At 46.4% G+C, this 18,229-nt stretch overlaps 1 protein-coding gene across 1 annotated transcript in view; it reads left to right on the top strand.

Annotated features, from left to right (window-relative positions):
- Positions 1-338: 338 nt before the first annotated feature.
- The window catches only part of Cadm3 (cell adhesion molecule 3), a 31,732-nt gene continuing 13,841 nt past the window's right edge, over positions 339-18,229 (top strand). The window contains exon 1 of the mRNA XM_050142991.1: positions 339-551. Within this exon, the coding sequence (XP_049998948.1) occupies positions 470-551 (82 nt within the window). The 5' untranslated portion in view covers positions 339-469. The remainder of the gene's footprint in view (positions 552-18,229) is intronic.

The raw sequence follows: 18,229 nt of genomic DNA, 5'->3' as shown, positions 1-18,229 counted from the left end.
CTCTCGCCAGCTGGCCCACCGCCCTGCCCACCTCCCCTCTCTCCACCCCAAGCCCAAGAGGGGTGCGCGTGGGGTCCCATTGCTGAGCCAGCTCCCTTCCTTTGCTCCACACCCGAGTGGTGCTGGAGGAGCTCCCGGGGGAGAAGATGGAACGCACCACAAAAACACGGAGGGGGTGTGGGAGGCGGGGGGAGTAGGGAATGCGGCATCCAGGCCCCCCCGCCACCAGCCCAGCCCCCCGTCACCCCCCCTCCACCTCCAACCGAATGGTTTGCTCCGAGCGCCCTATTTAATCCCGGCGACTGCAGCAGCGCCGGCTCCCTCCCGGTACCCGCCTCGGCCCCGGGCTTGGAAGCCGCTCCGGGGGCGCCCTTTTGGACAGCGACGCCGTCTACTCAGTGCCCCCGGCCCCAGTCCCCGGAGATACAGGCTCGCCAGCGCCAAGCCGGGGAGGCGGCCAGGAAGCGCGATGGGGGCCCCTTCCGCCCTGCCCCTGCTCCTGCTCCTCGCCTGCTCCTGGGCACCCGGCGGGGCCAATCTTTCCCAGGACGGTGAGTGAGGGAGGGGGCGGCGCCAGGGGAGGTGACCAATGCCCCGAGGTGGGGGTTCAGATTGGGAGTTGGGAGCAGGGAGCCTGTTGGCTTTGTTTAGAAGCGAGGGTTCAAGTCGCCAGCCTCTTGGAATACCCTTGTGTCTGTCTCTGAGCATCGCTGTCTCTGAGGACCGTGGGGTGTGCCGGCGTGTGCACCCTTCTATGTACAGAGCCGACTGTGTGTGTCTGCGTGTGCAATAGGGGTCTGGATCTCGGGGGGTTGCTGTCTATTTGGAGCAACCGGGGTCTGGAAGTGTTGATGTCCGTGTGTGTCTGGGTGTGCGCGTCTATGTTGGTGTCTGGTGCTGCGTTTCTGTGTCAGAGTCTGTGTGTATGTCTGTGTCAGTGTGTGTTGGGGGCGGAGTGAGATTTGTCGCTGTTTCAGTCAGGGCGTGTGTTGGGTGTTTGTGTATGTATGTCTGTAGGGGTTGGGTGGCCAGAATGATCCCCCAAACTGCTGCATGCAAACATTTCTGCTCCCCTGCGCGTCCCCCACCCGCCGCGGAGCTCTGAGTGGGCAGGGAAGGGGGCCTAGGTGAGGCTGTGGAGGGGGGCGTGGGCAAAGGAGAGGGGCTTCTCCTTGAAGCAAAACAACAACACTGGGCGGAGGGGGGCCCCAGTTTGGCTCTAGTCCTAGTGGTGGCAAAATCTGGGAAAGGAAACCTATACTTGGGTGCGGGGCAGCAAAAGGAGAGAGCAAGATATTTGGGGAGAAGGATCGATGGGAAGCCCAAAGCTTTCCTGAGCTGAGCATCAATTTCCCCAAATTTAGGGCGGGGTAGCAGACTAGCCTCTTTGCCCCAGTCTGCAACTCAACCCTTGTTGGGTTTGGAAAGGTAAAGAGGTGAAGGAAGGGAGTGGGGGGGGTGAAGAAAGGAGGCGGGGCCAAGGGAGAGGGGACTTGGGGAAGAGCCCCTCCCGCCCCAGGCCAGGCTATGTAGGTCAGCGCTGTGGGGGCACCTCAGCCTTCTTAAAAACTGTTCTTGGTTAATGGGGTGGCTTGAAGAAGTGTGTAGAGATAAGAAGAAGGGCACCCCAGTTTAGAACCTCAGGTCCCCGGAGGAGGGGGGACTAAAGGAATGCATCCTCCTCCTCTCTCTCTTGGCCTGTCAGAGGTGGGCTGGGTGGGGGAAGGGAAGGGAAGAGGAACGGGAACAGGACCTCTGCGCAGCAAAGGGAAGTGGGGAGAGTAGAGGGAGGGTGGTGGCTATGCCCGGCCAGATGCCAACGGGGGAAAAAAAGAAAAAAAAAAAAAAGAAAGAACCGCAGGGGAGGAGAAAGGGGAGGTGGTTCCTGGGCGATGGACCCAGTGGCCAGCTGGGATGGGCACAGGGCGGGGCAGGGTGGAGAGGGGAGGGGTTGGAACTGGGGAGGATGATGTAGAGAATTTCATCTGAGGAAAGCCGGCTGGGAGCCAGGGTGCTGGAGGAATAATAGCTCCACCTTGCCTGACCTCTTCCCCTTACCCTGTCTCCGTCCTGGTAAAGGAGCTTCCCCTGGTGTAGGGACCCTGGGGATCCCCTCTCTACAGTTGGTTGGCTGACTCCTTTCACTCTGTACTCCCCAAACTCCCCAAAGGAAGTTCCTCCTGTCACCACAGGGATGGCAGTCTCTTCTCTTGCACATGGAGTCCCTGTCCCCAGAAGACTGCACTGGTGACCCTGCTCACAGAGGAGATGAGCAGTCGTGGGGGACAGTGGGTGTTTGTGCCTCAGTGATGACTCTCCTAAAAAGCCTTGACTTTCAGTGAGGTCCCTGTCTTCCCAAAGCAAGTGCCTAAACTACAATCCTTTGGCAATAGGAACTAAGAGTGCCAATCTAAGACCTGAAAAGAGAAAATGATCACATCAGTAAGCTTCAGGCTTTTCTTCTTGAGAACATAAATGACAAACTGGAGTAAATTTGTTCAGTGACCATATCTTTCCTCACCTAATGCATGACAACTCTTTCTTGTTCTTCAACTTGGGAGCCTACCCCCTATTTGGGCTTAAAGTTCAGAAAAAGAGAATTGTTGTATTCTCGGCTTAGAAATAAATATAGTTAGAGCAGTAACTTGGAGGTAGGAGGGAAAGGTAGTGACTTCTGTATGAGGAACTGAAGAGAATGGGTCAGGAAAAGGGAAAGAGTTAGGACACTGTTTCCAAGGAAAAATCCAACCACGCCTCCAGAATATCTGTGCAGAGGGCAGTGCCTACACTGTTTGAAACATAACCATTAGGTATCCTCCACTAAATTAATTCTGTACCTTGATTTCTGAGTCTGAGAAAGTGAGTGCCAATGATGGAAAATAAATTTATAGATTATATACTCCATGAATGCCACTCCTGGAGGCCATTCTGACTAGCATCATGAAGGGTGTCTAGCACCCCTGAGTTCACCTGGAGCTCCTGAGCAGGGTGCTAGGTGATGCTTAACTCAACCTGTAATGTTTGACCCAATCTAGGAGAGATGTGGTGTAAAGACTTAAGGACCAAATAACCCAGCATGCTGAAGCCGCAATGGTCAAAGGTGCTGTGACCGGGAAGCTAATTCTACTGAGAATCAGAAAAACAAACTTCATGTGCTGCTGAGGTGTAAAGCTCCTTTGGGTACAGCATAAATATTTAAGACTCATAAAGATGAGCAGGGATTGAGAAGCTGAAACAAGGCAGGGCCGGCAAATGCTATCTGAACCTGGCCATTAGTGCTGTGGCCACAGGGCTAAAAATTTGCCACCTGCCCTCCCTTCTGGTCTTTCTCTACTAGGACTGGCAGACGTTGGCAGCTCCAGTTTGAGAAACACAAGGTCTGTGAACTTAATGCACCCTGTGGTCATGTCTCTGGTGAGCAGCTTGACATTCAATATTGTGACCAGCCTTCTCGGGGTTCTTTATTCCCGAGTTATTTTCAGTACAGTGATTTAACCCAGTGGATGGGACAACCTTGCTTTGCTTCATTCCAGATTATAGCAACTTAACCTTTCAGTGTCCCACACACGCATTAGTTTTCCTTCCCAATGACCTTCTGTCCACTGCCATGCATTCTGCAGCCCCCTGGCCAGGTGCCCAGTGTGGAGATCATGCCCAGTGTGCCGGAGAGGCCCAGCATTCTCTGTAGTGCTGCCCACGGATCTGCTTGGCAGATCTGCTCCATTGAGTTTCTGTTCCTTGTTATAGCTGTAAGAGTTCTGTCTGTTTTTATTTCTGTTCTCTTCTTAGTTCCTGCTATAACTCTGGGGAAGGACATACTCTCCCTTAAGATTTGCACAGCGTCTGACACAAGGAAGTTAAGGCCATCAGAGAGATACTGGGATGACATAGTTAATTCATTGACTATTCAGTTTGCCTAATGTGGATGTGAAATGGCTACCCAGAAATCATGGCTAGATATCCTAGCTTAAGTTCGGCCTAGGCATAGGTGGCACTGTTGGTTTTGATAGTTTTTTCTGGGGCCCTGGTCTCTCCCTCATTAAGGAAAAGAGACCACCGGAGAATTGCCGAAACTAAGATCTGGAGCCTCTGCCCCATTCTTGGCTTCTCTGTATTCTTTAAGCTACACCTGGCTTATGCTACAGTCCAAAATTCTCTGCCCTCCACCAAAAGTCAGCTGAGCCATCAGAGTGCACTTAGACTTCCTTTCTTTCTCTTCCAACTGAGGAAAGAAGACCTAGTCCAATTTTAAGAGTGACATGTTGGAGATACTCAGCATCCTCTTGAAGTGGGTGACTCATAGTTCTGCAGCCATGAAATTCCACAGATGGCATCTTTTGGGTGTTCTGGTCATTTTGAAATGGCAGACGGGACGTGATACCATTGCACTGTGAATCTTTAGATTGGACTTAGGCATTTCTTGCTGCTGCTCACTGCACTCTGATATGTAGAACGGTGTTTAAAGCTGTTTGTTCTTAAGTCGTGTGGTAGGGGGAAATCTCACAGTTGTCAGAGAAAGAAAACCCTTGGGGGCTGTGCCTAGTTACATTCCACACTGTCTCCTACTCCAGTGGAGCTGCCTATTGGCTCCACAATCATTTTTTTTTGTCAGCCAAGTCTCTGTAAAGGAATGTCATCTAAGGATGGCAGTCTAGGCTCTTGATTCTCCTGAAAGCAGTCAGCTTCTTGCTGAATGAAAAAACCAGAGCATTAGAAAATTGGAGAAATGATATTTTCTTTTTATTTTTTCTCTCTTTTGGTGTGTGTGGGAGTTTAACCTGTAGACTCGTGAATACTTGTCAAGCTCCCCACCACTAACCTCTACGCTATCCCAAGATCTTCTTTTATTTTTAATGTTAGAGTCTAGTGCTGTTTAACCACTGGCTACAGGTCAATATATGACCCCTGTATGGGGTCATGTCCGGGATGTCAACATAGGCTGTGAGAATAGCAATCACCACAGGAATGCTTTTAAGACAGAAGGAGGGAGGGAGGAAGAGAGAGAGAGAGAGAGAGAGAGAGAGAGAGAGAGAGAGAGATCACAAAAGAGTCTCATAAACCACTAGGAAAAGGTTCAAGTCTCTAAGAACACAGTCAAATTAAGAATAAACACTCTATATCATTTTCAAGTGGAGAAAAACATGTCTCCAGGGCAAAGACCCATCTCTGCTGCCAGGCTCAGCAGTGGTAATGGTTCTCTATAAGGTCAGAAGCAGCTGGGGCTCAGGCTCATACAACTATGCCAGAAAAATTTCAAGCCAGCACTGTTGTATGTGACAAGGAGGTCCATCCATTCTAATCCTGAAAAAAAAATATCAGCCTCTCAGGAGTAGAACACATACATCTATTGAGATATTTTTTCCACACACAGTGGCTCATTAAAGCTATATAATCATTATTGATCCAGCAAGTATTAAAGAATCACTTATTAATTTACCAAAATTTTTTTAAGTAAAAAAGCCAATGACTAAATTTCTCCAATGAAAACAGAGGACTTTAAGTCCTGGTGACACAACTCTTTTCGGGGGGGGGGGGTGAGATGTTGTTTTGTTTTATTGAGACCACGTTTCTCTGTATAACAGTTTGGCTGTACTGGGACTTGCTTTGTAGACCAGAGTGACCTCAGACTCAAAGTAATCTGCCTGGCTCTGCATCCTGGGTGCAGGGATGAAGGCATGTGCCACTTTGCCAAGCAGATACCACTCATCTTAAAAAGTCTGGTCTCATGTTTCTTCTCCTTTTTTCATCAAATATTGAACTTTTATAGAAAATTGGAGACTATCAGAACATTTGTGTACATCATATAACCTGATGATTATACACATTTTGGCTTCCTTATATCCCAGTGTTTCTGCAGGGAGCAGGTCACAGAAGCTTTATGTCATCCCCTTCACTAGACAATAGTCCTAACTTTATTTTTTTTAATAACTTGTAGCAAACTAAAATCTCTTCGTCATCACTCACACTTAGATAATTTGACTGATGATCACACACTAAGTGGTGGTGGTCCTTCTGGGTGTATGTAACAGACTCAAAGTTCTTCAGGAAAAAAAAATTGATGGACGTCACGTGATGCTAACAGAAATCTGAAATCTGGCGTTAAGTTCTGTAGGCACCACTTGCGATGCCAGGTCCCATGTCCCCTTTCAAATAAACTACCTGTGCTTTGAGCTCTCCATGGTGCTGGCCCCTCATGGTAACACTCCAGGCACTTCTTGTTGCTCTCCATGGTCCTGCTCCACCAATGCTTTATCATCTCTGCTCTCCCAGAGCAGCCCTCAGAACTGGCTGTGCTTCCTCCCCTCCTGCCGCCCCCCCCCCCGCCGTCAGAAACACATGCGGCCCTGATATTTGAAAAGGGAGTCCACACCCTGTTACAAAGATATAGAGTTCTCCTGACTAATCAACCCTAGGAAGGAGTGGTGCGGGAGAATTGTCTGTATTCGGTCAATCATGTTTGAAATAAACGCTGATTGGCCAGGCAGGAAGTATAGGCAGGTCAACCAGACAGAAAGTAGAGGCAGGGTGAGAACAGAAGAATTCTGGACTGGGGACTGGAGGAACAGAAAAAAATATTTCTCAGGTGTACATGTTCAGGAAATTGGGGTCTACAGTGTCCTCAGATGGCCTTGAAATTGACATGGGAGATGTCCCATGTCAATTTCTACATGAATGACCCAGAGAAGTGTCTAGGAGGCTGGATACCCAAATGAATTGCCAGGGTGTCTCCTTCATTTCCTCACTTGAAGCAAGAAGAAGTTTCATCCATCAAGGGCAGATAATGTAAGTGATTTATCTCTATGAGAGAGCCTTCATAGATAGGACTGAGGTTGCAGCAACAGCTGGAGTATCTTGCATCCACTCATTTCCCTGGACACTCTGCTCTAGAGAAGAGCAGGCTTATTTCCAGAAGGGTTGAAATGCAGATTCTAACATTTTTCAGTATGTCCTTCATCCCTGTGTGAGATCTTACATCTAGAAAGGTGTCCAGGAGAAATACACACACACACACATATACATATATAAATCTATATATGATTGCATTTGCTAAAGACTTATTTTTTCTTTTCCCCAGCTAGGCTTGTACTAATTGTATATTGATTGCTAATTATAAACACCTTTAGCTCATTTACTTCTACTTCAGGGTCAAGAAGGTCAGGAGTAGCGCCTTGCCCTGGGGAGAAGAAACTGTGATGGAAGTCTGTGTCACAGCCACTCATCTATAAGTCGACCACTACCTGTCTCTCTTCTTTGTCTTCAAAATTGTCCCAAATAGTAGCAAAGTCAGATGAAGATCTAGGACTCTGAATATCAGGTGCTATTCAGAATGGGCAAGACCTTGTTTTCTGTGTTTGTTTATTTATCTTCTATGCCTCATCTTTCCAGCCAAAACTTCACCCAGGTAAAAAAGTTCCTAATTGTGAATTTATTCATGGAGCCTCTGATTTAAATATTTGATACCCTTTAGAAATGCAGAAAAACTCTGCGTGCATCAGCGACAGATAACATGGAACTGACCATCGTGTCCACCCCTTTAAGGAACCTGAGGCCAAGTTCTTCCATTATAAAATGAAGGGCCAGTTTTACCATCTGCTCCTAGCCATTTGTCACTTGACAAACACAAAATTACAGTGGGACAGTGGCACTCACTAGTTCTCACACTTCCGGATAATGGCATCTTTCCCAAAGACATAGTATATGTTCCCCCTCCAACTCACATCTTATACTCTCACACAAATATAAAACACAGCACCACTAAGCCCCTGAGCCTTCCATGTTTTCATTTATCCTCAACTGCTGTTAATGCCAAGTCTTTTCTGGTTTCCAAGCCCTGGAGTCCAATGTCAGTGACAGATGGACTGAGCCTCAGCCCTGGGGAGGAGAGGATTCTGGTCCTTTCCTGGGGAGTTTGAGCAGAAGAAAGAGACTAAATTCTGCTTTGGGGGGAAGCTCTGAGGTTAAGCCATATGGTTTTCTGGAAGTAAGGGGTTCTGATTAATATGAGCATGTGAAAGGGGCTCTGTATCTGGGTCATAATAAAAGCTGTGTGTCTGAGACAGAAAAAATAAAAACAGGCATATGAATAATGAGAATCATAGTGTGTTGAAGGACACGTGCTGAAGGAGAGAAAAAGGATGGCCGAGTTGGAAAATACAGGCATCTTAGGGAGCTAAGAGAAGACATAGCCACATCAAAGCTGAGACACTCAATGGAGGTTTAAAAAGAGGGAAGGAGGGACCTTTCTGTCAAAACAGCATTATTTGCCCTTTAGGAGACTGTGAGATTTGTAGACACGGAAGAATGTGTCTGTCTCATAGAAGAGTTAAACTACCAGAAAAGCACAAAGTGAGGCTAGCGTGTACAATGCAATGCGGCACTGTTAAAAATACAGATTTTCTTTTTCAAGTGATAAGAATGAAAGAGAGAGAGAGAGAGAGAGAGAGAGAGAGAGAGAGAGAGAGAGAGAGAGAGAGAGAGTCTAAAGTCTCATTTAGTCTTAGGGGAATCAGGGAAACTAGAGTAGTGTGAGTGGGTGTATGGAGCAGAACACATTTTTCTTCATGTAACACTCCTAACCATTGCCCTGAACCTGTCATTCACGCCCAGCCTCTGATCATCCAGTGAAGGGAAACAGTAAAAACAAGTCAGGAATATCAGAACCAGCAGAGATAAATGCTTTCCTGTCTGCCTCATAACAAATTACGCTTTCCACAGCATTGCTATCCCTCCACACCAAGCCGTCACCCCAAAAGATCTAAATCACCACCAAAACAGCGATGCATGGGGTGGGACCCTGTAGGAAAGGGAATTTGCATGTGCATGCAGACAGGTCAGGTACCAGGCACCAGGTAGGAATGGCAGGATGAAAGTCAGGTGTGAGATCTCTCACCCTCAGGAAATCTGTTCTTTGCATGTCCCTGGTTGGCTGAGCTTTATCACTCAGTCTCAATCAATCCCCATCTTCCCATGCCCTTCCTGTGCACTAAGTGAGTTCCAAGTTCAATTCTGTTATGTTTCCTTTCCTAACAGCTTTCTTATTTCTGTTTTGAATTTATTTATTTAGTTGCATTTTATGTATATTGGCGTTTTGCCTGCATGCTTATCTGTTGGATTCCCTGGAATAGAAATTGCCGACAGTAGTGAGCTGCCATGTGGGTGCTGGGAATTGAACCTGGGTCCTCTAGAAGAGCCCAAATGCTTTCCTACAGTATGGGGTGTGCATATTTTTTCTAGTTCTAGTGTGTGTGTGTGTGTGTGTGTGTGTGTGTGTGTAAGAAATAACAAGTTTTAGGAAGGATATAAAACTCTTCTGCTCAGGTTAAGGGGGCATCCAAAACTTCAGACAAAACCAGCCTCTTGTCTACTGTATCAGAGTACACAGCCCACAACAAATCTGCCCTGATTTCTGAAGAATGAGATCACTGTGGGAAGGCATGAGGAGTTGAGGTAACAGACCCTGCAAAAGGCTGCCATCATCCCAGGTACCATCCTGTACCTACACAGAACCTGTTCTCCAGAAGTTCTCGGCGATGCCTTCCAGTGCTCTGCTCCCTCCACCCCATCCTCTTCACAGACTCCTGCTGCAGAAGGCTAGATGTTTGTTTAAAATCCACACTTGCAGAATAAGGGAGCTAAGATGAACAAGGAGCTGTTTAGGATCAGATGCCCCTCCTTTATGTCTCCCAACTGCGCTTGTCCTTATTACAACTCAATATTGGCTGCAGAGGGGCTTGTTTTGGTTGGGGGCCAGCCTAGGGCTCCCTCTCAGCGCTAATGCACCAAGAACACTGACTCAGTAGCAAATCAAAGCAACAGCTGTCCCCACCTCCTTCTCTGCCACCCACTTCCCAGTCTCTGCTCCTCAGAATCTTAACTAAGTCTGTGAGCATCCCCCCCACCCAGCCTACCACAAGCCCACTTCTGCCTCCAGAATTTTTTTCTTTCTAGCTCAAGAATAGGACATGCTCCTCTGCATTTTTCTTCCCATCTAGTCTAACCTCTCTCTCTTCCACATCACAATCATGTACATGTTCCCATGGCTGTGCAAGTTACACGCTCCAGCAGGTAGATTGAGGAGCATGTGCACACATGCATACACACACACACACACACACACACACACACACACACACACACAGTATGCACAAAGTCTTATTCTCATGGCCACTGTGTTTAGCTCCTAAGGACACAGCAGTGGCTTCTGACTTTTAAATTCCTCTTTTGTGGGAACTGAAGTCTGTCTTAAGGCCTGGCATTTGTGAAAATGTGGCAGATGAGACTCCTTTGTCTCATCCCAACTTCTCCAACCTGTCTGATAGTAAGCTTACTCCCCTTGAACTTTGGGGTTTTTCCCATATGGTGATAAGAAGCTGAGTAGAAATCACCAGATATAAGTGTCACACTCAGTGGCAACTGAATCTCTGAATTAGCTATTCCACAAGGACTCCTATGATGTGATGAAAAGCACAAAAGACCAGAGTCATAACTATAGTTCCCACTAACTGCCTGTGGGACTTCTTCCAATTCTCACACTTCTCGGGGATTTCAGTTCCTCGTTGTTAAAATGAGCAGCTGGATTTGGGGATGTGGTTCAGCAGCTTGTAAACATGCATGTTCACATGCACACGCACACAGCGGTATTGGACTGACTGCCACTTACGATTGTGTCAGCTCTGAAAGGCTGTACCTGTGAAAGTCGTGGAGGAGAAACCTTGTTGTGTGACTTCATTATAACAGAAAGAGGAGAAAAATCATTGACTCTGGTGCCAGAGTCAGAAAGGCATCCTTCCCTTTCTGTCTGATAGTCAACTATTTTAGGAGTAACCAGCTCTGGCCATTAGGGGTCAGTAGAAAATACTGATGGAATATGGAATCTGGCTTAAGAAACACAGCTGTGCACACATACATGTACACACACACCCCACGCACACACCTGCATGACATCTTAAAATTTGATAGATTTTTAACATTTTTATATGAAATTTTTTTTTTTTTTGGTTTTTCAAGACAGGGTTTCTCTGCGGCTTTGGAGCCTGTCCTGGAACTAGCTCTGTAGACCAGGCTGGTCTCGAACTCACAGAGATACGCCTGCCTCTGCCTCCCGAGTGCTGGGATTAAAGGCGTGCGCCACCAACGCCCGGCATGAAAAATTTTTTTGAATGACTGTATTTTTATTTACTTTTAATTTTAGTGAGAAAAGATTATTAACACCGAGAATTATTTTTTTTCATTTTAACCACATCCTCACACCTGCCCTTGACAAGCTAGCCAAATATCCTGAGGATGTTTCACCTCATTTAACTTGGAAAACTCTTTGCTTCCTACCTGTTGAGGATGGAACCAAAATATGCCCCTGAAACACATTATAAAACCTGTTGGAATTCAGACTGAGTAGCTCCTAACCTGACTCTCAGATCTTCTAACAGTGTGAAAATGACACACTTCTCAACTCTTGAGTCTCTGGTCCAGGTTTTATACCAAACTAAAGGTTAGCTAGCACAACAGGAAGTTCCTGGGGGAGAAAGGAGTGGAAATCTACCCTTCCCCCATCTGTTTCCACTTACTCTCCTGTGCCTCTTAGGAGAATCAAATCAAGCCGGGAGAGAGTAATGACTTTGGGCCCAAGAGGCTGCTTGACAAACAAGACTGCAGGAGGGAAAAAAAACCAGACAGCAACAGAAATAATAGAGGGAGGACCAAGAAGGAGCAACATCTCCTCTCAGCATCCCAGTGGTGAGAAGAGATCAGCAGGGGACCAGGGAGGCTAAGATCAGAGGACAGCACCAGAGGCATGACTGAGCTCTGAGGTCTGGGGTGAATGTGAGCTAAAGTGCACCTGAGTTATGGACGAGGGTGATGTTCAAGAGGACTTCCTGGTCTCAATGCAGTCCAAAATCTCATTTCCGAAAGAAAAGGAAGGAAACACCTGAAAAGACAGAGGTGACTAGAAATCAGAATAAGCTCCATCTCTTAAGGTCCAGCATCCCTCTGACTATACCTTAAAATCCAGGTATTAGTGAACCGAGAGCTAAGAAAAAATGTGCAAAGTGAGGCAGGAATACAGAACAAGAAGAGAGCCGACCGCTAGCTGTCAGAGTTCCAGTCTAGAAACTGAGGGATGATTTTGGTAATCTGGCACAGTCGTGGCTGCAAAAAACCAACTGTAGGAAGCTGAATGTAAAGAGAGTCAGTCCTTTGTGAAGTCAGAGTGACTCTTCCAAATCTTGGAGTTATCTTCTAAGTCAGGATTCAGATGGAACTGGTCCAGTTTCCTCCAAATGCACATTCAAACATTTACTCTTAAAGAAAAACGTGGCTCTGAGGACAAGCAAACTTCCAGGAGCCAAATTCCAAGTCTCTTTTTGCTATGGCCGTTCTCTGCTGTCTGTGACCCGCATAGCAATCCACTAAGAAGCCAAATTGGGGGAGATTCTCAGGTCTGGGAGCCTAGCAATGAGACTCCTAGTGGTGGATACTCCATTCTAAAAGAGAGTCAGTATTGTGGGCCACAGCCCCCAGTATGTTTTTTTGCTTGGAGATAACACTTCTCCACCCACGTGTCAGGGTAGTCGTGAGGAATAACAAGTAGGCTGGGCTGAACATTATTTTTAACTCCGGAGTTAGAGAAATGCTGAGTCATCACCATCATCATCACCATCATCATCAACTCCTACTCAGAAAGCTGCTTTTCTTTAGAATCAGGGAAGTGAAGCTCCGGACACAGGCACTAGCGAGGCCGGCTGTAGTCATGCAGCCCAGATCTCTCGTCCCTTTGTTCCACCATCCCAAATGTGCACCCACGACACGGTTAATAGTTCTGCCAATACATTCTAGATCTCCAAAGCAAACAAGGCAGGGAAGATACATAAACCAAACAGTCAAGGGTAATGCTGGCATACTCTCATAGCCTTCCCTACCAGTCACTTAAATTGCAGACATAATACATTTTTATTCATTTGAGTAACTCACTTATTTATTCAATAAATATTTATTGAGCCCTTACTATGTGTGAGGTCCTCTGCTTGCAGTGAAAAACTGAGTCATTGGTGCCAATGTATGCTTTGAAGAGACACATTATTAAGTCGGCAGTTCCTGCCTCTGCTACTCCCAGTATGAACAATCGATCATCAGGAATCCACTATAGGGGGAAGGATTACTTTTCCTTTAAAATACTGAGAATTCTAACAATATCAGAATCCATGGGTAAAGAAAAGAAGAACTAAGAATCATTCAAAGCGATTGAATGCCAACGAGATAACCTTTTCATTTTTAGCCTAGGTGCTAGAATGTAATGAAAACATAAAAGGATTTTGTCAAAAGTTTTAAATAAACACATCTGTTGTTTGGTTAACCAAAGATCCCCACACTTTAAGACAATTAAGGGTAGACAAAATAGATCCCAAAGTCTGGAATGAAGGCACATTATAAAATCCAGTTAAAAGCATAATTCACTGGATGCCAATCACAACAACACCGCCACCACAAGCATCCTCTCTAGCCTGTTTCTCTGTGATGTTTTATCATTCTGCAGGCAAGCATCATGAACGTTGTCTAGGGAAATCACCCCTGGCCAGAAATATAAGTCTTCCCTCACCTATTTCTAACCCACCACCACACACCTGCTTCTGCCTCCTGGGGCAGGCCGTGCAGTAGGAAGATGCAGAAAGTTTGGGCTTCATGGACAGAGAGACCTACGTCCCAACCTAGCCCTTATTAGGAGCATCACGTAATTCCCTAGTTGCCTAGAGTTACACCTATGAGCCTCTTAAGTCCTGAGATTAAAACTAGGTTGTGGTCAGGGGTAGGGTGAGGTTTTTTTTTTTTATATATATCAAGTCCTGTCTTGTAGAGATCTAGATGTCCATGTAAGTGTCGTCCAAGCTTTGCTTGACCTACTCCTTCCTGTGCTTTTGGATTTGCTATTTTCTCTGCGTTAACAGATTTTGAGCTCTGTTCCCACAACAGAAGATACTGATTCATTTGATAAATAAATATTTATTAAGCACCTTCTATGTGCAATAAGCTATATTGAGGCCATTATTGATAGGAAGATGAATTAGATATCAACTGTTCTTGCAGGAGCTTTATGATTTAGGAAGAAGCCCCAGTGGCAATGCAGGAAGAAGTTCTGCGTCATGAAAGGAAGGTATGGAAAATAATGCAACCCAGAGATAGGGGAAAGAATTGCCAACAAGGCCACCAAGGAAGCCCTCTTGAAAGAAGAGCTGCACAAAGTAGGCTTAAAGGCTAGAGTTAAGACCTGTGAAGATGGGTGAAGAGCATTTAAACCAAGTTATTATAGAAAAGGGAATGGCCAAGGAATGGCCAATGCTTTAAGTGGAATTCTAAATAGCTCCTATGTCTAGAATGTGGGATCAGTGAAGTGGAGAAAAGACGAAGTTTACAGGTGGGTTGACATTAGACTGTGTAGAACCTGGAAGTCAAGGCTAACCAATGTGGGTATTATCTACAGAAAACGTAAAGTCAGCTGGGTATATGACTCAGCAAAGAACTTGCTATGAACCTAAATCCACGTTTCTAGCACTCGTGTAAAAAGCCTGGTATAGCAGCATGCATCTGGACACCCAGCACCAGTGGCTGGGGTGACAGGTGCACACCTTTGTAGAGAAACTAGGTAAAGAGCAAGTTAACATGGTAAAGGAGCTTATTGCCAAGTCTGAAAACCCAAGTTCAATCCCAGGACTCCTATGGTGGGAGGAGGTAACTGACTCCTGCAGGTTCTCCTCCAACTTCCACACAGACACTATGGCATGTATCCCCACCCCACACAAATAAATTTAATTTTTAAAATAAAAGCTGGAGAATGAGCAAAGAATGCACACCATATCAGTTCCTGACGTCTATGTGCACAGCTGCATGTGCATGTAGGCACATACTCATGAACTCACAAGCTCACATACAACTCTCTCTCTCTCTCTCTCTCTCTCTCTCTCTCTCTCTCTCTCACACACACACACACACAAACACACACACACACACACACACACACACACATGGAGAGAGAGAGAATGGAAAGTCAGAGAAGGAATGTGCGCAGATAACAATATGACTAGTAAGCTTGATGCCTGACGTTCCCCAACTCATATGATCAAGACTAGAACTTTTCTCTTTCCTTCATGGCTCTCCCCACATAGGGAGGGTGTTCTTCACCAGTGGCTCTGTGCCAGCAGCTCCTTCCAAGGTCCCTGAGTAGAATCCTTACTAACCCACTTTAAAACGTCCATATGTCCCCTTTAGAATATTCCTCAGTTTCATCCCTTTCCTGTCCAAACATTTTGAGGGAAATCATGGTGATGTCATAAATGACTGGCACAATTTTAATCCAAAGATAGCTCAAGCTTTTCATAAACCGGTTTATAATTTGGGTTACTTATCTGTACTCCTGACGATAGCATTGCAATCACTCACCTGCTCCCACAGGAATGGCCATTCAGAACCTATCACCAGTAGCCTACAATTTCATAAAATCGGGTAACTTTCCGACATGCTAACAGAATTCCCAAGACCGGAGATCTAATATCAAAAGTACATTTCAGGATTAGGAGATCTGTCATGCACACCCCCACAGAAGGGGAAGCAATGCCCCAGCCATGTCTTGAACAGTTTCCTAAAATACTACAAACCAAAGTGAATTCTCCGCAAGCATATAGAGGCAATAAATCATGCACATCCCAAACATGTCATTTATTGAAGGTTATTTGTTGCTTTCTGCCTCTGAACAGTTCAGCTGTGTTTAAATGATGTACCTCGCCATTTGACTTATTTATCCTGTGCAGAGGGGGGAAAAAAAGCAACACACAGAAGTGGGAATGGGGAGATGACGGCCAAGCATGAGCAAGGAGAGACGTCACTAAGGAAGATGCAGAGGACAGCACAGATGTAGGAAGCAGGAGAGTGGAGACCAGACACTGGCTCCACGTGGCTAAGGTGCAGGATGCCTGGTGCCGAGGTAGCAAATCACTAGACAAGTCACATGCACCCAGAGCTCACCAGGATGGGCAGGTTAAAGAAACAGTAGGTGAAAATGGTGATGCTTCTGCCCCAACCACCTCAGAGTTTAGACGCAGAGGCTGGGAACCAAACAGATCGCAGTGAAGTGTGCAAAGGCTCTGGAAAACAGGGGCTGTTAGAAGCTGAGAACCCCACAAGGGGTAGAGGGGGTTCTTGAGAGTTGTATTATTTGGGTTCCTTTAGGTGAGCCAAGGATCCTCTTCGGATGTCAACTTTAAAAGTGATTATATCTGGCTGCCTACTGCTAGCAATTGTTTTGAGATTAAATGAAATCATGGGTGAAAATCCGCTCTGCAAACTGAAAGTCCCACACTGAAGTATGACAAGGCTATTTCCTCGGTCCATTTGAGTAAAAGCTGTGTAGTGGTTCTTAGATTGTGTGCTGGGTTACCAAGGCCCTGTGAGGGCGCTTAGACCGCTTGCCTTGCTCCTCCCGGTCCCTCAAGCAGCCCATGCCTTAGCATGATCAACCCCTGTTTCCTACTTGATGTTGGCACAGCACACTCCAAAATAATATGAAACCTGGAAAATAATATGAAACACTCACCAATGTCCAGTTGTCTTCATCCTTGGTGTCCCTAGGATGAGGGCTCTGCACCCCAGGACTGCCTCTCTGCTGAAACTGAAAGCGCTGCCCTCCGTTTTCCTCGCCTCTTTTGCCTTTCTCCATCAATTCTTCTTTTCCCATTAGAGATGTACCTGGTCTCTCAACGTCACTCAGAACCAAGTAAATCCCCAAATCTTCTGGGAGAGCCAGGTCAGGCGCAGTGGGAAAGGCTGTTGTCTACACTGCAGCCCGCCAACCCCAAAAGCTCTCTTAGAGCTTTATCTGATGCTAGGACTCCCCCTTGCTCCTTTCTCCTTTCCCCCTTTCTTCCTTCCTCTCCCTCACCCTCTTTCTCGGCTACCCCATCTTCTCTTTCTTTTTCCCTCACGGACTTGCTTTTTCTTCCGATTAATCCTCTCTCCTCAGTGCTCTCTCCTTTCTTCTCCGGAAAAGTCCATACCCCACTTTAGTCTTTTTTTCAGTTCTGACCCACCCACCCACCTGCTCTTTCTTAGCCCCACCTCTACCTTCTTATCCTCCCCACCCCCACCCAGACCTTGGCGCCTGTAGGGACCTTTGACAAACTTGTCCCTGTATGCTGTCCCAGGAAGAGAAGCAACTCCAGTGTCTGCTCAGCAGCTGATGATCTCACTAATTTTGCGCGATTTGATTGGCCACTCTAGGGCTCTGTGGCGGGAGATCTTGCAGGGGGGCTTAGCTGGTTTCTTTGTCCCTACGCTCTTTCTATCTGTGAACCCCAGACACTACTGCATTTCACAAGACAGTCTAACAGCGATCTAGTCCTAAGAGAGGTGGTGACTATTGCCCGGGTGACAAGGTTTGGTTGCATCAGAGCGAAGTACAGGCTCAGGTCCTGCGAACCTAGAACGAAAACTTAGAATCTGAGCGCAGAAGGTAAGACTCTGGCAATGTGTAGTGCAACTTCTAGCCCCAACTTCAATCTTTCTTCAACAAGAAAGGTGTCTCACCTTAGAACAAAGAGCATCGGATTTGAAAGCAGGCATTTCATTTCCAGTGTCTACTCAATTTGCATGACTTTGGGCAAGTCATTTCATTCTGCTTCCACCGAGCAAAACAGGAATGGCGATATCAGCACTTTTCATAGGTCAAGGGAAAGAGTCAAATGTGAACATATGCTCTAATGTGTTAATAGATAATGTGGTACAACAAAAAGAATCCTGGTTAAGGAGTTTATAATGGGTTGTTTTGTGTTCAGTTTTCTGTAGTGAGTCCCTCTATCTTTTGGGGACTTCTTTGTCCTCTTCTGTGAAGTGGGAAAACTGGGCTGAGTGGTCTCCAAGTTCTCTTTGACTCTCACACTACATGGTTGACAGATAAACCGTTACCATCCTCCTTTAAACGGCCTATCAGAGGAGAGTCTTTTCCTGTTCCAGAACTCTTGCTAATGTCTCACTTTCTCTTAGGTATGTTGGTGAAGCCATTTTCCATAGGGGCCTAGCCCCTCCCACACCCCCACAATGGAAGTGTAGACACAATCTATAGTAGTGTGCACAGGGTTCATCCCTGATGCAGGTTCTCTCCTCAGGCTACTGGCAGGAGCAGGATTTGGAGCTGGGAACTCTGGCTCCACTGGACGAGGCCCTCAGCTCCACAGTCTGGAGCAGCCCT

The sequence above is a fragment of the Alexandromys fortis genome, unplaced genomic scaffold (assembly GCF_014885135.2).
Source record: "Alexandromys fortis isolate MF-2015 unplaced genomic scaffold, M_Fortis_MF-2015_v1.1 scaffold_51, whole genome shotgun sequence".
Lineage (NCBI taxonomy): Eukaryota > Metazoa > Chordata > Mammalia > Rodentia > Cricetidae > Alexandromys > Alexandromys fortis.
Note: the sequence above shows the minus strand (reverse complement) of the source record. Positions and strands in the feature narration are given on the sequence as shown.